The 22,366-nt window shown below is 43.4% G+C and overlaps 1 protein-coding gene across 3 annotated transcripts in view; it reads left to right on the top strand.

The window, feature by feature from the left end:
• LOC124805005 overlaps positions 1-22,366 on the top strand; it is an 88,164-nt gene that overhangs the window by 55,816 nt on the left and 9,982 nt on the right. For all 3 annotated transcript variants that reach the window (XM_047265403.1, XM_047265405.1, XM_047265404.1), the window contains exons 7-8: positions 10,840-10,960; positions 11,057-11,386. In XM_047265403.1, coding sequence (XP_047121359.1) covers positions 10,840-10,960; positions 11,057-11,386 — 451 coding nt within the window. The remainder of the gene's footprint in view (positions 1-10,839; positions 10,961-11,056; positions 11,387-22,366) is intronic.

A 22,366-nucleotide genomic window follows, 5' to 3' on the forward strand; every position in this document is an offset into this window, starting at 1 on the left:
TTTCTGTGTAATGACTGAAGTTAATATTTTGTATATTGTTGGTAGGCATGTTATGGGGCGATATTTAGCTGGGTTTGCTGTGTCTGCTTGATCTTTAGGTTTCAGATAAGTTATTCCATGTGTAAGTGTATCAGGGAATGTGTATGGGTCTGCAATGTAACTGTTAAATATTTTAGTTAGATGTGAATGTGTTGAGGTGAATTTCTTTAGCCAGAAATTTGCTATTTTATCTTTTCCAGGGGCTTTCCAATTGTGAGTAGAATTAATTGCTTGGGTGACTTCATGTTGCAAAATTATCACTTCAGGCATTTGTGGTATCATCTCGTATGTATCTGTTTCTGCTTGTATCCACCGTGCATGCCTGTTATGTTGTACCGGGTTTGACCATATGTTGCTCCAGAAGTGTTCCATGTCTGTTATGTTTGGTGGATTGTCTATTTTAATGTGTGTGTTATCTATTGTCTGGAAAATTTCTTTTGGTTTGTGTTGAATGTTTGGTTTTGTTTCCTTCTATTTTCACTTTTTTTGTATCTTCTAAGTCGTTTGGCCAATGCTTGTAATTTCTGCTTCTTTTCATCTAATTGCTCTATCACTTCTTGTGAGATTTTACCTAACATTTTTTGTTTTTTTTCTGACATTTCATTTCTTATTATTTTATTTCTTTATTTCCTATTATTATTATTATTATTACTATTAATTTTTTTGAGATTTTTTTTTTCAAAATTTTATTGTGATTTCCATGTGACTAGCTATGATTTAAAATTGAAGTAATCGCTCAGTAAAATAAATTTTTCTCATTTTTTAAAAATTTTATTAACCTTCAAAATAAATAAGATGTTCCATCAACGTACCAAGATCCTCACAGTGTTCCATCAGAGGAAACGTTGGGCAACCCCTGTTCTAGGACAGCTCCACCAACGGGACGTCGTGGCCGTCTCCCCATCTCCATTTGGTCTTTCCTATCAAAGCACTGTTTCTGGTACCAAGCTGGTGACATGCTGTCAAATTGGTTTGTACAGGAGAATGATGTTTCTGAGGGCAGTGTTGTAAGTGTGCCCCGTTTGCCACAGCTATAAAACATATCATGTCTACAGTAAGGGGCCCAGTGCTATGATCCTTACTTGTGGACGATTTAACAGTTTTCTGTTCCTCTACAAGTACTGCGACAGCAACTCATCAGCTGCAACTTACAGTGAAGAGGTTGGAGGAGTGGACTACAAACACTTGTTTTACATTTTCTGCAGAGAGGAGTGTGTGTGTGTGTTTGTTTGTGTTAATCATTCTCGGCATATTTTTAATGTACCTAAATTTTGTACATGGAACACCAGTCTCTCTTTTAAAGACTCTGCACTTCTTGGGCCTCAGTTTTGACTCCACATTGTTGTGGATTCCACAGCTGAAAGACCTAAAGGCAAGGGCCCAAAAACCACTGAACATTTTGAAGTACCTTACCCATAGGGATCTCCTGGGGGGACAACTTGAAATGAGGCAAAAAATCAAAACGAGAATTGATACCTGGAATGTTAGAACTCTGCTACAAGCAGGAAAACTAGAAAACCTTAAAAGATGGTTGGAAAAGAATCGTGTGGACTCGTAGGAGTTGCTGAGGTAAGATGGTATGGATGTGGAGAGTTACAGTCAGATGAATATGTATTGTACTACTCAGGAGGAGAAGTAAAAGGAATGAATGGAGTAGGAATGATTATGATAAAGGAATTGGCTAAATGCGTGGTGTAAGGCTGAATAGAGCACAAAAAGATTTACTGGTTGTCCAGGTGTATATGCCAACTTCAGAACATTATGACCAAATTGTAGAGGAAATGTACAATGTAATAGAGAGAATAATGGATGAAAATAAAAAAAATGCTGCAAAATAGTAATGGGAGACTGGAAAGCCATTGTGGGGAAAAGGGGGAGAGGGAAATATAGTAGGCAGTCATGGTCTTGGAAAGAGAAATGATAGAGGTGAATGGCTAATTGACTTCTGCAGGGAAAGGCAGCTGATAGTGCCAAATACATAGTTCAAGAATCACAAAAAACCAAATCAATTTTATGCTGGTAGAAGAAAGATACAGGAATGGAATCAAGAAGGTACACACATTACCAGGTGCAGATATTAATAGTGACCACAACTTACTTATGGCAGAAATAGAAATAAGAATGAAAAAACTGAGAAAGGCGACCATGGTGAAGAAGTGGGATCTAGAGAAGAGAAGATCCCACAAAGAACAAATTATAGAAATGCTGTCGTATAAGTTTCTAAACACATTACGAGACAAAGAACCACCTGATAATGCCAGTGAGCACTGGAATATGCTGAAAGAAGGAATCATTAAAGCAGGACGGCAAAATATAGGATATGTAAAAGGGAAAAGGGCAAGAAAACCCTGGGTCACACAAGAAATGATTCCCAAGATGGAAGAGAGAAGAAAATTTAAAAACGAGAACACTGAAGACACAAGAAAGAGGTACCGAAGGTTAAATAATGAACCCTGAAGAGAAAAGCAAGAAAGATGTACCGAAGGTTAAATAATGAACCCTGAAGAGAAACTGAACAGGCTAGGAAAAAATGGCTAAAAGAGGAATGTGATGCAATTGATATGGAAATTTTGAGTAAAGATGAAGAGGTAGTGTACAAAGATCATGACGATGTCCTCCAGAGATGGGAAGAGTATCTATAAGAGCTATATGACACAGATCACAAATCAGAAACTCTGGAACTTGAATCACTCAACAGTGTAAGTGATGAAGAGAGAGGACCAACCATCATAATAGAAGAAGTAGAGTCTGCCATAGCTGTAATGAAAAATGGCAAAGCGGTAGGTGCAGATACAATACCAGGACAAATAAAGAATACTTCAACCCAAATGGAATAAGAGAAAAATTGAGGTTATGTAATAAAATGTATGACAGTGGTGAATGGCCTGAGGACTTCTGACAACAGTAATGATTCCATTACTGAAAAAACAAGGAACCAAGAAATGCAGTGCGCACAGGACAATCAGCCCCATTTCACATGCAGCCAAAGTGAAGTTAAGAATAATTAATAAGAGACTTGAAAAAGTAATGGAGGAGAACCTTGGTGAGGAGCAGTTTGGCTTCAGGCAGAATATGGGCACTAGACCTGCAGTAGAGCTCCTACGAATCTTAAGAGAAAGGTTTATTGAAAAAGGAAGAGACTTATATATGTGCTTCATTGATCTAGAAAAGGCATTTGACACTGTGGCTTGGAACAAGCTGGTGACTATAATGAGGGAAAAGAGAGTGGACTGGAAAACCAGAAGACTTGTAAACTCATTATATCTTAATCAAAAAGCCTCAATTAAAGTGAGATGAGAAAGTACAAACTGGATCGGATTAGGTAAAGGAGTAAGACAGGGATACTGTCGTATCACCTACCCTTTTCAACCTCTACTTGGAAAATATGATTGACCAATGCTCATTAGATGACAAAGGAGTAGAAATTGGAGGAAGAAGAGTAGGGTGTTTGAGGTTTGCTGATGACATGGTCCTTCTCGCCACCCGGGAAAAAGAATTGCAGGATTTAGTGGACACCATTGAAGCTAATGGAAAAAATTATGGAATGAAAATTAACTCAAAGAAAACAAAAGTACAGGCAGGAGGAGGAAATAAAGAAATAAAAATTATGCTAAATGGAGAAATATTAGAACAAGTGCAAAATTTTAAGTATCTTGGAAGCAGGATAGACACCGACTGGAAGTGCAGCACAGAAATTAAAACAATGATAGCAATGGTGAGGCATTTTATAAGAAAAGTAGAATTCTCTGCAGCATTCTGGACAGAGAACTCAGGAAAAGACTCGTAAAATGTCTTGTATGGAGTGTTCTTCTGTCTGGCGCTGAAACATGGGGTTTGAGAAAGAAAGACAGAGAAAGGCTGGAGGCTTCTGAGGTGTGAACATGGCTGAGGATGGAAAGAATAAGTTGGATGGACAAAGTAAAAAATGAAGAGGTACTGAGAAGAGTGGGAGAGAAAAGACTGTTATTTGATGTAATAAAAATAAGAAAAAGAAATTGGATTGGGCATATATTAAGAAAGAATGACGGACTGATGAAAACCGATATAGAAGGTTATGTAGAAGGGAAAAGGAAGCAAGGAAGGAAGAGAGTTCAGATACTGGATGACGTGATGGACGGTAAGAACGAAGCAATGGACCGCAGAAAATGGAGAGGCAAAAGAACCTGATAATATAGCAGAAAACTGATGATGATGACCCACTGGTCTTGGGGAGTGGACAGGGCATGTCTGCTCCAGTTTGTAGGTGTTTCATGTGTTAGCAGCTGGATTCTGGGTGCACTGTCTATGGGTTAACGAGACCTTCTTACATGATGATAGTCGATGCTGTACATCATGAGGGAATCAGGCTGGCCACAGGCACTTACAGGACCAGTCCCATACTCAGTCTCTGGTCCTAGACTATTGAACTGCCACTTATCATCTGATGTCAGCTCTTCATGGTGCATCAGATTAGTACATTTCTCACTGCTCCCAATTTACCAGCATACAGTACTGCAAACTGTTTCCAATCACCCACAGACAATGAGGCTTTTTGGGATGTGCACAAAGTGTGTTTTAGAGTCCCGTAGTCCCCCCTGCGGGTCCGGGGGTTAGAATAGGCCCAAGGTATTCCTGCCTGTCGTAAGAGGCGACTAAAAGGAGTCCCTCCCCCTCAAGGGGGTAGTTTGCGCCTGCGTCCGGAGACGGACGGTTCCACGACCTATATTTGTGGTCATTTTGATTTTTCACTTCTTCTCGTTTCTTCCTTCCTTTGGTTGGTTCCTTTCTTTGTTCTTCTCCATCTCACTGTCTTCCTTACTCTTCTCCTTGCCTTTTGCCTTCTTCTCCTTGCCTTCTTCTCCTTGCCTTCTTCTCCTTGCCTTCTTCTCCTTGCCTTCTTCTCCTTGCCTTCTCTGGTCTCCGCCTCGGCGTTTGAGACAGTCTGTCCTCTCTCTCTTCTTTTTCCTCTTCTTCCTTCCTCCCTGTGCGCACCTGGCCAACCCATGCGTTCGCTCACGTAGCCGGTGACAGGGTAACGCGTAATTCCCCGCCCTGGGTAGACAAGTAAGGCACGCACGTACCCCCTGGTAAAGGCCAGGCCCAGGGAGGGGTGATTGCCTGAGCTGATACCTTCTGACCATGCCGATTGGTCCCTCCGTCTGTTTCTCGGGAGGTGTGACCTGAGGCGTCAACATTCACCTAAGGCGGGAGTGCCTTCTGAGAGGGTCCCCACAAGGAAGGAGCGCGCCATCGGAGACACTGGCAATCATGGGGGATTCCTCCGCAATGGATTTCTCTTCTTCTTCTCTCTCAACTTCTGCCCACAAATGGAAACTTGACCAGCCACCAGTGACAAAAGTACTACCGCCTGCCCCACAGTTCCTCGTCGTTTCTCGATCTGAGGATGGAAAGGATTTTTCCTCTGTCAACCTTTTCGTTATCCAGAAGGGCGTAGATGCCATAGCCGGAACTGTTAAGTCTTGTACCAGGTTGCGTAATGGTACCTTGTTACTAGAAACTGAGAGCACCTTTCAGGCACAAAAACTGCTTCGAGCCACACTCCTGTACACGTTCCCTGTCCGGGTGGAGGCTCACCGAACTTTGAATTCGTCTCGTGGTGTGGTTTATACTAGATCACTCGACGGATTGACTGACGAGGAGATTCAGTCTTTCCTCGCTGAGCAGGGCGTGACAGCTGTCCATAGGGTCATGAAAAAGGTCAACAATGACCTTGTACCGACCCGGACACTTTTCTTGACCTTTGATAGTGTTAAGCTGCCATCGCGCATCAAAGCGGGCTACGAGGTTATTTCTGTTCGCCCCTATGTCCCGACACCTACGCCCTGCTACCAGTGTCAGCGTTTTAATCACACTCGCCAGTCTTGTTCCAATGCGGCTAAATGTGTCACTTGTGGCAGGGATGCCCATGAGGGTGACTGTCCACCTCTGTCTCCTCGTTGTGTGAACTGTCAGGGTGACCATGCAGCGTCCTCCCGCAACTGTCCCATCTATAAGGAAAAACGATGTATCCAAGAAATTTGGGTCAAAGAGAAAGTGTCCACCTCGGCTGCTCGCAAGCTATTTGCTAGTAGGAAGCCCACGCTGCCCCCAGCGGGGAAATACAGTACTGTCCTCGCCTCTCCTACCAGGGAGGTGGCAACCCAGACTTGCGATCTGACTTCAGCACCACGGTCGTCCGTTCGGCCAGTGCTAAGATCGCGCGGTCGACGTCTCCTCTTCCTCCCGTCACCCCACAGACACAAGCCCCTTCATCAGCTTCTGCCACGACGAAGACCCAGAAGTCAGATGCACGGGCCTTCAAGAAGGAACCGTCCTGTGCAGACTTCCTACGTACCTCAAACTCCCAGCCATCGACCAGTACTTCCACCAAACGACCTTCCAAGAAGGCTCATAGGAAGCACAGTTCTCCTTCTCCGCCACGGCGCATTTCTTCTCCTGCGTCACCCAGCGGTTGCAACCCCAGGCCGTCATCCGTTTCGCCTGGCCGCACTGCTGGTAGCCGACCATCTGGCCGTTCACTGGCGGAGGAAGCTCCCCCTCCCGGCCATCTTACCAAGATGGCCGATGAACCTATAGAACCAATGGACGATGACTGTCCGCCTATTGATAGCGGCAGCAGTGCCCGCTAGAAGCCGGGCCCTCAGCGGCCTTCGAGGTGACCCCTTCTTTCATCTTCCTTTTCTTCTCACAATGGCACTTATTCACTGGAATATTCGCAGCATTCTCTCCAACCGAGAGGACTTGAAGTTGCTGCTCCGCTTGCACTGTCCGCTCGTCGTAGCCCTCCAGGGAACGAAGCTACGCCCATGCGATCAAATTGCCTTGGCACACTACACCTCTGTGCGTTTTGACCTACCCCCTGTGGTAGGTATTCCGGCTCATGGAGGGGTTATGTTGGTGGTCCGGGATGATATTTACTACGATCCCATCACATTGCACACTGGCCTGCAGGCAGTTGCTGTCCGAATTACTCTCCCCACTTTCACATTTTCCATTTGTACTGTTTACACTCCATCGTCGTCTGCCGTTACCAGGGCAGACATGATGCAAATTATTGCTCAGCTACCTGCACCATTTTTGTTAACTGGAGACTTCAATGCCCACCATCCCCTTTGGGGCTCTCCAGCATCCTGCCCGAGGGGCTCCCTGTTAGCAGACCTTTTCAACCAGCTCAATCTTGTCTGCCTCAATACTGGCGCCCCTACTTTTCTTTTGGACACATCTCACACCTATTCCCATTTAGACCTCTCTATATGTACTACACAACTTGCACGCCGGTTTGAGTGGTATGCACTTTCTGATACATATTCGAGCGACCACTTCCCGTGTGTTATCCATCTCCTGCAGCATACCCACTCTCCGTGCTCATCTAGTTGGAACATCTCCAAAGCAGACTGGGGGCTCTTCTCTTCCAGGGCGACCTTTCAGGATCAAACCTTCACAAGCTGCGATAGTCAGGTCGCACACCTCATGGAAGTCATTCTCACTGCTGCTGAATATTCCATCCCTCACCCTACTTCTTCTCCACGTTGCATACCGGTCCCCTGGTGGACCGTGGCATGTAGAGACGCTTTACGTGCTCGTCGACGTGCTTTACGCACCTTTAAACGCCACCCTACAGTGGCGAATTGTATCAATTATAAACGATTACGTGCACAGTGTCGTCGTATTATTAAAGAAAGCAAGAAAGCCAGCTGGGCTGCCTTCACAAGCACCTTCAACAGTTTTACTCCTTCTTCTGTTGTCTGGGGTAGCCTGCGCCGGCTATCTGGCACTACGGTCCACTCACCAGTTTCTGGCTTGACGGTCGCGAATGACGTCCTTGTGGCCCCTGCGGATGTCTCCAATGCCTTCGGCCACTTTTTCGCAGAGGTTTCGAGCTCCGCTCATTACCACCCTGCCTTCCTCCCCCAAAAACAGGCAGAGGAGGCTAGGCCAACTAACTTCTGCTCCTCGAATCGTGAAAGTTATAATGCCCCATTCACCATACGGGAACTCGAAAACGCACTTGCCCGGTCACGGTCCTCTGCTCCAGGGCCTGATTCTATTCATATTCAGATGCTGAAGAACCTTTCTCCTGCGGGTAAAGGTTTCCTTCTTCGTACTTATAATCGCATCTGGATTGAGGGACATGTTCCCGCATGCTGGCGCGAGTCTATAGTTGTACCGATTCCTAAGCCGGGGAAGGACAAGCACTTGCCTTCCAGTTATCGACCCATCTCGCTTACCAGCTGTGTCTGTAAGGTGATGGAGCGAATGGTTAACTCTCGTTTGGTTTGGCTGCTCGAATCTCGACGCCTACTTACCAATGTACAATGTGGATTTCGTAGGCGCTGCTCTGCTGTTGACCATCTGGTTACCTTGTCGACCTTCATTATGAATAACTTCTTGCGGAAGCGCCCGACCGCGGCCGTGTTCTTTGATTTGGAGAAGGCTTACGACACCTGTTGGAGGGCAGGCATTCTCCGCACCACGCATACATGGGGCCTTCGCGGTCACCTCCCTCTTTTTATTCGTTCCTTTTTAATGGATCGACAGTTCAGGGTACGTGTGGGTTCTGTCCTGTCAGACACCTTTCACCAGGAGAATGGGGTGCCACAGGGCTCAGTTTTGAGCATCGCTCTCTTCGCCATAGCGATCAATCCAATAATGGATTGCCTCCCAGCTGATGTATCAGGCTCCCTTTTTGTGGACGATTTTACCATCTATTGCAGCGCGCAGCGTACATGTTTCCTGGAGCACTGTCTTCAGTGTTCTCTTGACCGTCTTTACTACTGGAGTGTCGCCAATGGCTTCCGTTTTTCTGCCGAGAAGACGGTCTGTATTAACTTCTGGCGCTACGAAGAGTTTCTCCCACCGTCCTTACGACTCGGTCCCGTTGCTCTCCCATTCGTGGAGACAACAAAATTTTTAGGTCTTACATTTGACAGGAAACTTAGCTGGTCTCCACATGTGTCATATTTGGCTGCCTGTTGTACCTGTTCTCTAAATGTCCTCCGTGTTCTCAGTGGTATGTCGTGGGGAGCGGATCGAACCGTCCTACTTCGCCTATATTGGTCGATCGTCCGCTCCAAGTTGAATTATGGGAGCTTCGTCTACTCCTCTGCACGGCCATCCATCTTACGCCACCTCAACTCCATACAACATCGGGGTTTACGTCTTGCGCTAGGAGCGTTTTATACTAGTCCCGTCGAGAGTCTTCATGCTGAAGCTGGTGAATTGCCACTCACCTACCGGCGCGATATACTGCTTTGTCAGTATGCCTGTCGGCTACTGTCAATGCTCGACCACCCGTCTTATCGTTCCTTTTTTGACGACTCTCTCGACCGTCAATACGGGTTGTATGTCTCTGCCCTGCTACCCCTGGAGTTCGCTTTCGTCGCCTCCTTGAACACCTTGATTTTTCACTCCCTGCAACCTTTCAAGTCGGCGAGAGCCACACGCCACCTTGGCTCCAGGCTCAGGTTCGCGTTCACCTTGACCTCAGCTCGCTCCCAAAGGAGGTTACCCCCGGTTCGGTACACCACTCCCGTTTTGTCGAACTTCGTTCGAAGTTCATTAATGTGACCTTCATTTATACAGATGACTCTAAGACCAATGACGGGGTCAGGTGTTCTTTTATTGTCGGGGCACAAAGTTTCAAATACCGGCTCCATGGCCATTGTTCGGTCTTCACAGCTGAGCTCTTTGCCCTCTACCAGGCTGTTCTTTACATCTGCCGCCACCGACATTCTGCTTATGTCTCCTGCTCCGATTCTTTGAGCGCCATCCAGAGCCTCAGTGACCCATATCCGGTTCACCCTTTCGTACACCGGATCCAACGCTCTCTTCAGCAGCTGGTGGACGTCGGTTCTCCAGTTAGCTTTATGTGGGTTTGTGGCCATGTCAGTATCCCTGGGAACGAAGCTGCAGATGCCGCAGGCAAGGCTGCAGTCCTCCAGCCTCGGACAGCTTCTTGTTGTGTCCCTTCATCAGATTGTAGCAGGGTCCTTTGTCGGTGCATTTTATCGCTGTGGCATGCCGATTGGGCTGCACTTACGGACAACAAGCTTCGGGCCTTGAAACCTCTTCCCGCGGCTTGGCCGTCCTCCTCACGCCCTTCTCGGCAGGAGGAGGTCGTTTTGGCCCGGTTACGAATTGGACACTGCCGTTTCACCCATCGCCATCTGCTGACGGCTGCGCCGGCGCCGTTCTGGCCATGTGGGCAATTGCTGACGGTCCGCCACATTTTAACGTCCTGTCCGGATTTTAACACACTGTGTCTTGATCTTGGCCTGCCATGTACTCTAGATGCCATTTTAGCGGATGACCCACGAGCAGCTGCTCGCGTTCTTCGTTTTATCAACTTGACAAACCTGAGTCCCGCAGTAAGTGGCACGTGCAAGCTGAAATCTGGGGTATTAACTGACTGCTTACCTGTTTACTGCTGAGGCCCAGAATAATTTTATATTTCGTGCTGTACGGGAGAGATTGCACCCATGCTTCTGTTTTTCACATGTTTTCTGACATTTTAAATGAGCACCACAACTATGTAGCTGTGTCAAAGTGAATTAAGAGTAAACTTAATACTTCAGATTTTTTTATAAATGATAATTTCTCAGCACAAGTTACCCCCTCAATAAATACATTGTTTCAAATTTTATTTATATTGTGTGTTGTTAATCAATGGATTTTCTTGATTAGACATAATATTTTTATTTTTATTTCATAATCATTTCTTTCTGAAATGCTGTTGCCGTGCATGTGTGTTCAGAAATGGTGGCTCCATTTAATTAGGTAATCTCTTTCATTATTTTGAAGCTGTCATGTACGGAGTGTGGTGTTTTTATATGCCATACCAGGGAAGAGCTAAGAGGTCACCTGGAATGTGAGCATGGAATAAGTATGGAAACTAAAGAACTGGAGTTCGATACAATGGAACGTAAGGAATCACAATATGTCTATCCACTATCATTTTCGAAATGAATACATACATGCTACATTTTGAACTTGTTACTGAGCTTAGTTTTATTTTCAGAATTTCTTCAGTGGAAATTAAAGATGGAGGGTGATGAGAAAGTTTTCTTCACAAAGAGAACTGGTGAAGGGATGGTTGACAGCAAGAGATCCTGTTTGTGCTACATTTGCCACCATTCAAGATCTGCCTTGACAAGCAGTTTTGGCAAAAGATTGAGAGCATCAAACAAAATTGAACAAACCTGTCCAGCATCTTTGATACTGACAAAGATGCCGTCAGGCAAAATCAGTGTCAAGTTCTACATGACCCATACAGGTCACAACTTGTCCGTGGGACCTCTCCATTGTACTCATGCTGACAAAACAGAGGTTACTGGCCAAGTAGTACATAGTAAGTTGCTGGTTAATTGTAAGAACTGCGTAAGATGTCAAACCATTTTCTGAAGCAGTCTTATATTGTTACATATTGGATTAACGTCACAGTGGTCTTATGAACATTAAGCTGGCTGATGGGTCACAAAGCAAATTTTAACTGAAATTGTTAAGCAGTTGTACTACTTGCAATCTGTAAATGGCCAATATGTTGTTTACTGTACCATTTTGTCTAATGGAAATGGAAATGCTGTGTGGCTAGGGCCTCCCATTGGGTAGACCGTTCGCATGGTGCAAGTCTTTCGAGTTGACGCCACTTCGGCGACTTGCGTGTCGATGGGGATGAAATGATGATGAAAGACACACAACACCCAGTCATCACGAGGCAGAGAAAATCCCTGGCCCCGCCGGGAATCGAACCCGGGACCCCGTGCGCGGGAAGTGAGAATGCTACCGCAAGACCACGAGATGCGGACATTTTGTCTAATGATGCCATAATAAAGGGCACCCTTACTTCTTTGCTGACATTTGCAATCATAACTAGAAACATTGCTCCTTTGCTGAATAATGCAGCCTCCCGGTTTGAAGTGCTGGCAACTGATGATTGCTGTAGTGCTTCTTCTTGATTTGCTTTGTCTTGTAATGGGTCCACAATGTTTTCAAGGTGATTTGGAATTGTGTTAACATTAGTTGCACTTCACCATAAAATCTATGCAGGAACAGATATACCTGTCCGTGCAGACATGTGGAAATAATTGGTAATTTATTAAAACAGCCACTCACAGATGTTTAGTAAGACAGTGACAAAACATAACTATAATATTGGAAACGAGTACACATACCTTGCAGCTGGACAGGGCATGGGATATCCAGCACATGTGCTGTCTCTAATGGCCATTGTAAATGGGATATGATTTAAAAAGAGTATCACTTGCCACTTACCTTCTTAATACTGAGACCTGCTTTGAGGCTGCAATTATGGCAATGCATCTGGACGCTAATGCTTCCTTGCTCAACCTTATGACCCTTATAGAGAGCAAGTCCCTTGTTCGATGCAGGACCTGAATGCACCTATCAACTCAAGGATTATTTTTTGAAGAGAAACAGCAAAGTGTAAGAGTTTTACTAGAGTGCCTACAAATACTTCATAGTATTCAGGCCTGGAACTGCTCTGTAACACAAAGCACACTTTTCTGGCCTCCCCGCATAGCCATTTTTGAAATAACTTTCAAACTCCTTAGTCTGTTAGCCCTCTGTACCATCTTAAGAACTGCTCTAATGTCAAAAACATTTCTCTTCCTGTCACAAAGTGCAATGCTTCTGTAGCTTTGGTACACTTTACAATTATATCTTTCATTTTATTCCTTTAGTTTCGTTTCTATGCTTGACCACCATCTCAACCACACATTAATCAAGGATTATATTGGCCCATTACAGCAGTCCAGGTCTTGTAAAGGTTGTAAGATGCAGTACGATGTGGCAGAGCCATATACTGAACACCATGGTCTTCCCTCTCAGGTACACCACATGGCTGTCTGGAGTCCTATCTTCTCGCTACTGTGCATTCTTGTGACCACTTCTGCCAGCTGTCATTTACAGTGGCTGCATTCCTGCCAAGTCTTTCTGCAATATCATAGAAGGAACAGTGAGCATCTTGTAGCCCTATCGCATGACCTTGTTCAAACTTGGTGAGGTGTTGACAATGATGCCTTTGTCACCTTAAAGGCATTCTTGACTAACATCAACTCACCATGTCCGATCTCAAAGGTAATTAATACTCATGACAGTTACAGCATTTATTTAAAGCAAACCTGGTCTGCATCTTCATTGTGGTCCTACTGGCACCACTCTTGTGTGACTGGTGAGAAATTTGAAAAGACATTATCTTTCAGATGTAGAAACATTAGAAACCTGCCTAACAACTTCCATCTATGCCAAACAAGTGCCATGTTTCCGGTAGAGCTTTGTTGAGAAGCTTAAGATTCTAGTATGTGTGCTGGATATTCTTTCTTGTGCATGATACAACAGTTTTCTTGGGGCTGACCCTTAGATCCTGTTTCCTGCACCAGTTTTCACAATGTTCAGTGTTATATCAGTACTAGCAAATTTGCCAAGTATTGCTATGACTAAATCATTGGCATATCCTTGGGAAAAGCAGTCTCTAGTATTTTGCTCTTCAATGAGTTCATTGGCCACTAGGTTCCACAGCAGTGGAGACAAAACCCTTCCCTTTGGATGCCCTCTGGTTTTCTCATTCATCATGATGGTTCCTACCTTTTTCTGCTCAACATGATCTTCATTATCTTAATCCACCTACATGTGATTGTCTTTATGCTGTGTCTTCTGCAGTCCTAACCATGGATCCAAAGGTTGCATTGCTAAAGGCCCCTTCGATATCCAGAAAGATTGCAGAGAGCAATTTCCTGAAAGTGTAGTTGTTTTCCACCTTCCCAAGTTGGTGAAGTACTGTTTCACATGATTAATCTGGTTGATATGCCTGGTGACTTACGTGTAGAGGAGCCTCAGTTAGCTTTGTTTCTCTAGTGTGCATATTAACCAGTTTTTCTGATGTCTTTAAAATAAGGGACAGACAGATCTGTATCATATTCTTAGCCTTGGTATGATCTGTTCTCCCTGGTTTCGGAATGAAAACAATCTTCACTGCCCTCCAAGATTGAGAAATGGTTCCTGCCACTAGGCTAACTGTAAACAGTCTGCATAGAAATCTAATTAAATGCTGTCTTGCTTGTTGCAGTAGAGCTGGAAAGATTCCATCTGGACTGGAAGTGGTGACTTGAATGTCTGAAGCATTCCCACCACCACTGAATTGTATTTTATTATTATTTGTTAATGAACATACTCTCAGGGAAGTTCTCAATTTTCCTTTTGATTATCTGTAAACTACTGCCTCTCTGTCTTGGTCTGTGTTATCTGCCAGAGTGCATTGAGGAAAGTGAGTCTTAATTAGCCTATCCTATTGTCCTTGTATACTCACTATGTGCTTTCATTAGGGTACCTCATAAATTAATTGGTAGTCTGGTAAGGATTTTGTGAAGTCTGGCACTAGTAGTCATACCCTCCAATTCCTCACAGAATACCTTCCAGGATGATAGTTTCATTTGCTTAATCACAAGGTTGTAGTTGGCAAAGGCTTTCCGATATTTTGCTCATTGTCCTTTCAGTCTTGCAAGGTTGAACAATCTTCTTACCTGCTTCTTTTGGAGTTCTAGACTATTGTTCCATCAAGGTAAATTTTTGTTTGTGTGGTTTTCTAAATGAGGTCCGAATGGCAGACAAGGGTTTCTCCAGTGCCACATGCTGTTGTTCTACATAGCTATCCATTAGAATGGGCTTAAAAGTTATGTCAGTTACTGCTTCCCTTCTTACGTTCTTGAACTTAGGATCTCTGCCTATATTTAGGATAAATATTAAAGGAGGTAACCAGCACTGCTGTTCACATCACTGCTTTCCCACACCAGGTTTCGGGCATTGCTATCACCACCAGCCAACAGTTGTTCATGCTGTCAGCAGCTGTTAACCAATCTTCTCACTTTCTGGAAAGAAGGAGTACTGACCTCATATGGAAGGTACACTGAGGCCAATACAATTTCTGTCTTGCTTCTTTCCTGATGCTGTTTCATTCTGATCCTCACTAAGTCTCTGGAACAAAAGTCTGCCATCACCTGAATGGAATTCTATTTTTGCATAAAAACATCTTCTGGAGTTCCTTAGATTTCTAGCATACCTTTGTTCCCTCAGAGGCCTGAAACACTCCCTTTATATAGATAAGGGGGCAGGGGCTTCCTGGATCAGGGTCATGTCTACCTCCCATCTTCTCAGATGATGATTTAGGCTGGTAGTTGCCCCTTTACTGTGTTGCAGGTTGATCTCCAACACTTACAGTTTCCATATTGTCACGATGGTTGCTTCAGATATCTTTGATACCTTCATGGTAACCTGCAAGAGCGCTAAGTACACTCTCAGATCCTGTTCCTGCACTGCGCTCGTGGATATTTTACTGACTCCAACCACGGTAGTTTAGCCATCCAGTACAACTTTCTGATTGATTACTGTCCAATACTGTGACGAGATCTTTGGTTCTGCACCCTTACTTTCCTGAACAGTCTTCGGAGGAGTATCCTTAAGAAGTACCGGCACCCAAATTGGTAACTTTCTGATTTCAAAGAGCTCAGCCGCTGTCTTGACCAGCAACTTCGTCTCCTACCACCGAGATGTCTTACACTCTTTCTCCTTATGCTAGTGCACTATTCCCATCTCCTCACAAGAGCACCTTCATACAGACAGATGCTCCTGAATTTTGGTCCTGGACCAGCACCCTCCCCAATCTTCGCAAAGGAAGCCGTCAGAACAATCTCCACTTGCTGTGAGCTCATGTTGAGCAGTGGATATCCCTATTAGATAACTGCCATCCTGAAACCTGAGACTGTAGGGCTGTTTCCTCAATTCATGCCTCAGTTTTTTCTGGATACAATTATCCTGAGAAGTGGGAATGTTGGACCCCTCCCTTCTTTTCTTGTTTTCTGCTTTAGAGGTGGAAGATGTCCGTTTGTCCCCTTCACTTTGAGGCAGTCTTTTTTGGAGATTCACTCAATTTTTTTTCTTTTTAAGTAGGCCATTGCCTGCCTTCCTTCTGTTTTTGGTCATTGAGAAGTTTACCCCTCTGAGCCCCAGATGAGGATTTATTAACTGACATGGTGAAACTGCTACGAGACAATTTCCTCTCCTCAGACAAGTCTATTGACCGATCCAGTTGTTGAAACAGCTTCCATCAGTTTCAACCCAGGTGTTCGGGTGTTTTGAGATCTCATTATGTCCCTCATATTTTGTTTCTTCTTTTTTCATGTTCTCCATTTTGGTCCCATGGTAATTGGGGGTATATTCAGTCAACACTACAGAACCCCACATGGTGCAAGGCTATCACTTGGGGACGTTGCCCGGTATCCCTGAGGCTTTATTAATAATTCATCTTCCCATGTGCCACACACCTCTCGGTATGGCTTGCATCATATTTCAGGTTGGGGTCTCTGGGGAATTTGGAAAGAACTGTGGGATCGAATATGGGAGGGATGAGATGTAGTGGGGCACTCTCCATCACGTTCTGCTGAAGATTGTTCAGCATGGAAGACCCTGTCAGTAGCTGTTCGACTGCCAGCATAGCCTTCAGCATCTTGTGGACACGCAAGCCCGTCCTGGCACATGGACAGTGCTTCTACAAGGCGGTGATCACCGGAGAGTATAAACAAACGTGCTCAGTTTATCATGTATTTTTAATCAATCATGAGGAACAGGGTGGTAAATATTCTTATCAATGAATTAGGAGAAAAAGTTTACACATTGTGATTCCAGTTGTTTTCAATAGTATACAGGGTGTTACAAAAAGGTACGGCAAACTTTCAGGAAACATTCCTCACACACAAATAAAGAAAAGATGTATGTGGACATGTGTCTGGAAACGCTTAATTTCCATGTTAGAGCTCATTTTAGTTTCGTCAGTATGTACTGTACTTCCTCGATTCACCTCCAGTTGGCCCAATTGAAGGAAGGTAATGTTGACTTCGGTGCTTGTGTTGACATGCGACTCATTGCTCTACAGTACTAACATGAAGCACATCAGTACGTAGCATCAATAGGTTAGTGTTCATCATGAACGTGGTTTTGCAGTCAGTGCAATGTTTACAAATGCGGAGTTGGCAGATGCCCATTTGATGTATGGATTAGCACGGGGCAATAGCCGTGGCGCGGTACGTTTGTTTCAAGACAGATTTCCAGAACGAAGGTGTCCCGACAGGAAGACGTTCGAAGCAATTGATCGGCGTCTTAGGGAGCATGGAACATTCCAGCCTATGACTCGCGACTGGGGAAGACCTAGAACGACGAGGACACCTGCAATGGACGAGGCAGTTCTTCGTGCAGTTGACGATAACCCTAATGTCAGCGTCAGAGAAGTTGCTGCTGTACAAGGTAACGTTGACCACGTCACTGTATGGAGAGTGCTACGGGAGAACTAGTTGCTTCCGTACCATGTACAGCGTGTGCAGGCACTATCAGGAGCTGATTTGCCTCCACGGGTACACTTCTGTGAATGGTTCATCCAACAATGTGCCAGTCCTCATTTCAGTGCAAATGTTCTCTTTACAGATGAGGCTTCATTCCAATGTGATCAAATTGTAACTTTTCAGGATCAACATGTGTGGGCTGACGGGAATCCGCACGCAATTGTGCAATCACGTCATCAACACAGATTTTCTGTGAACGTTTGGGCAGGCATTGTTGGTGATGTCTTGATTGGCCCTCATGTTCTTCCACCTACGCTCAGTGGAGCACGTTATCATGATTTCATACGGGATACTCTACCTGCACTGCTAGAACACGTGCCTTTACAAATACAACACAACATGTGGTTCATGCACGATGGAGCTCCTGCACATTTCAGTCGAAGTGTTCGTACGCTTCTCAACAACAGATTCGGTGACCGATAGATTGGTAGAAGCGGACCAATTACATGGCCTCCATGCTCTCCTGGCCTCAACCCTCTTGACTTTCTTTTATGCGGGCATTTGAAAGCTCTTGTCTACGCAACCCCGGTACCAAATGTAGAGACTCTTCGTGCTCATATTGTGGACAGCTGTGATACAATACGCCATTCTCCAGGGCTGCATCAGCGCATCAGGGATTCCCTGCGATGGAGGGTGGATGCATGTATCCTCGCTAACGGAGGACATTTTGAACATTTCCTGTAACAAAGTGTTTGAAGTCACGCTGGTATGTTCTGTTGCTGTGTGTTTCCATTCCATGATTAATGTGATTTGAAGAGAAGTAGTAAAATGAGCTCTAACATGGAAAGTAAGTGTTTCCGGACACATGTCCACGTAACATATTTTCTTTCTTTGTGTGTGAGGAATGTTTCCTGAAAGTTTGGCCGTACCTTTTTGTAACACCCTGTATAATTTGCCATTGTCGCATGGCAAAAATAGTACCAATAAAATATTACGAAATGAAACAGACCCATAGTGCTGTAGTGTATCTTGCCTACATTTGAAACCGATTGGAATAAGTATTTCTTGAGTTCTGAAAAGCATTTGACTATCGTATCTATGGTTAGTGCCAAAAGTAGCATCATAAGGAGTATCAAGCAATATTTGAGTGAATGGGTTGAGGATATTTTTGTAGGGAGGCCGCAGCATGTTATTTTTGAATGAGTCATAGTTGTAGAACTAATTTTGGGTGTACCCCAGGGAAGAGTGTTGGGACCCGTGATCTTCATGTTGTATATTAATGACCTTGCAGACAATATTAATAGTAACCTCAGACTTTTTTCAGATGGTGGAATTATCTATAATAAGTATTGTTTGAAAGAAGCTGCATAAATATTCAGTCAGATCTTGATAAGATTCAAAGTGGTGCTAAGATTGGCAACTTCCTTTAAATGTTCAGAAATGTAGAACTATGCACCTCACAAAATAAAAAAAAAGGTTGATATCCTATGAGCATAATATCAGTAAGTCACAGTTGTAATCAGCTAACTCATACTAACAGGAATGTGAAATGAAATGATCACATAGGCTCATTCCTGGATAAGCAAGGTGATAGACTTCAGTTTATCGGAAAACTGCCGTCAGTCTGCAAAGGGGATTGCTTACAAATCACTCATGCAACCCAGCCTGGAATACTGATCAAGTGTGTGGGACCCCTATTAGATAGGACTAACAGGGGATATTAAACATATACACAGAAGGGCAGCAGAAATGGTCACGGGTTTGTTTGACCTGTGTCACACAGAGATACTGATGAAACTGAACTGCAGACTCTTGAAGATAGAGGTAAATTATCCTGAGAAAGCCTACTTACAGTGTTTCAAGAATGAGATTTAAATGATAACTCTCATAATACACTGCAATCTCCTACTTATTGCTCAGATAAGGATTGTGGGAACAAGATTAGATTAATTACAGCATGCATGAGGCATTTAATCAGTTTTCCTGCACTCAATATGTGAAACAAGTGGGAAGAAACCCCAATAACTGATGCAATGGGACATACCATGTGGCATGCACTTCAGAGTGGTTTTGCTTGAGTATGGGTGTAGATGTAGAGCACATTGAGGCAAATTTTTCCACCCTCTGATTTTACATAGCTGAAAAATGTATTTAACCATCTGGTTAGAAATGAGGCAAGTAAATATAGAAATTCTTGCCACACATCATCCAATCGTAGCAATGTGGTAACTTCAGAATCATAGCTGTTTCGACCATGCGTCCCATCAACACAAATACAATCACTTCCATATTTTGCTAACAATTCCCAGTCTACACTGCTCATTACAACTAACACAAACACTAATCAGTTTTGGATGCAATTCACTGGTTGTTTCTTGTGGCTTATAATACAATACACACAGATTTAACAATGAAAATCAATAAAAAATTTACTCACCAAGTGGCAACAGGAGAAAACAGAAAGTCTTTCTTTCTCACTTTGTCCAGTTTGTGTCCCCTGACCCAGAGTTCTGGGTGACTTTTCCGAATTTTACCCATTTTCTCACACCTCTCCAGTTCCCTTCCATTCACCCCTCTTCCTTTCCTTTAACCCTTCTGCTGGAAGGAGGAGCCACTGGCTCCGAAAACTTGCATAAGTAAAAAAAAAATTTTTTTTTGTGTGTTTGTTCTCCTGCTGCCACTTGATAAGTAGATTTTTTATCTGCACAATACACACAGATTGTCATTTTACTTAATTTCTTCTAACCAAGCTTTGTCACTCATCCTATCACTTGGATATCTGTCTGATTAAAGCCTGGTTATAAGTACCTGCAAATCTATGCAAGTCCTAGGACTTTGTGGGGTCTACTTTCTCCAAATTTGAAACCCATCCTATTTCATGAATTTTGTCAAGAACAGCACAAAACGGGGTTCTTACAGCAAGTCAACCACTGTACTCTCCCACTTTTGTTCCATCAGCTGCAGATTACTAAACTGTGATCATGACCGACACGAGTGGACACAAAATTGACTCCCTATTACTTCCTAATAAAGGGCGTTCATCACTGCAAGACATTTACCATTGATTCTGCTACTTCCTGTCAATTTTAGTTTTCTGATTACTTAATCCTTGGACATAAATTGACCTGACGAATAGAAAACATAACATCATGTTGAGCTATCATCAACAAACTTAGTGCCAAAGGGTTTGATGAATTTGGAATGTGTAGCACCTTCCATTTCCACCTTCAAAAATTTATTTTATCCGGATGATTCCAGCTCTTTAGGTTTCAAACATATTGGTACTGGCCTGAAAATGTAGCATCTATTTTTAGCAAAATTCACATTACTTTCTTTGTAAATGATTAGACATAGAAATTTAAAAAGCTGTAGCACTACGTGCCTGAAGACAAAGTTGTAATGGTTTGAAATAAATTTCTGTTCATTAGGGATCTTTTTGACTGGAATGTTTGCTTTTGCAAAAAATCAGTATGTTATTTTCTGAAATGGTTGTTGCTTGTTTTCCTTTTTTTCTCTCTCTTTAAGCTTTCAACTAATGACTGTTTCTATTGAGAAGTAGCAGCCTTTTGCGACTGGTGAATTGAACGCTTTTCTGATTTAAGGTGTTTCACTGTAGCCTCAACAATCCGAATGATTTCAAAAGTAATAGCAGCTTACATGGCTACAACATTAGGAGAAAGGATGATCTTCACTACTCAAGGTTAAATCTAACTTTGCTTCAGAAGGGGGTAAATTATGCTGCCACAAAAGTCTTTGGTCACTTACCTAGTAGCATCAAAAGTCTGATAGATAGCCATATAGGATTTAAAAGGAAATTAAAAAAAAAATTGTCATGTAATATTTTGTGTAATGTAATATCTTGTATAGACACCTTTTACTAACTGACACATTCCACATCATTACGAAGTATCGTATTCATGATCTATGGAACAAGTACTAATCTAATCTCAATATTGTTTTCCCACCCAATTCAGTTATTACAAAAATCTGCAGAATATTAATTTCGATCTTTTGTGGGCATTCATCACCATTCAGCCCACACTTGACAATACTATGGATAGAACCAGCAAGGTATTTAGCTTGGAAGTAGAACGAAAAATAACTATTTGCATATCGGGAAGAATTTTGGTGTAGTCGAAATACAAAGGGTGTTCAAAAAGTTTTGCACAGTTGTCTCTAATTTTTTTCATTTTTTTGCAGGAGGAGAATGAAATTTTTTGTGAACATACTTGGAACATTGAGCTATACATTGAGCCTACTCAGTGTAGCCTCCATCAGCTGTGACGCATCTGGCCCAATGTTCTTTCCATGATGTAAATGCACTTTGGTAAAATTCTGGGGATTGACTTTTACACAATCACTTGACACAGGAAATACAGTCTTTCTCACCATCAAATGTTTTACTGCGCAGGTGGGCCTTCAGATGACTAAAGAGGTAAAAATCAGACGGAGCCAAGTCCGGACTGTAGGGAGGGTGAAGAACAATTTTCCAACCCATTTTCCTGATATTTTCCTGCGTTATAAAGGTTGTATGGGGTTTGGCATTGTCATGGTGTAGTCTGATGAGCTGCATAGATTTTTCTGTACCCTAGTGACTGTGCCAGTGATACTGCACTACCCAATGACAAACGAGTCATTTCAGCAAGCTGTTGTGTTATTACACATTTGTCATTTTGGATGATTTGATCAATGGTCTTCTTATTCACATCACTCACTGACATTGATGGTCTACTGCATCATGGATTGTCCAGTAGAGAGAAATCACCTTCTTTAAACCTCTGCAACCACTGCTGGATACTGCTGCGATCCACTGTGTCCTCCACATAAACAGGGCGCATCTTCCTGTGAATCGATGTGGCAGTGTCATTGCCAGTCTTGAAGAGAAACTCCATCACTGACCGTTGCCGCAACCTGACATCTACTTCAAGGTCCATTATAGCTCACCTGTAAATAAAAGAAAATACTATTATATACCAACTTGT

Source organism: Schistocerca piceifrons, chromosome 7 (assembly GCF_021461385.2).
Source record: "Schistocerca piceifrons isolate TAMUIC-IGC-003096 chromosome 7, iqSchPice1.1, whole genome shotgun sequence".
In the NCBI taxonomy this organism is placed as follows: Eukaryota; Metazoa; Arthropoda; class Insecta; order Orthoptera; family Acrididae; genus Schistocerca; species Schistocerca piceifrons.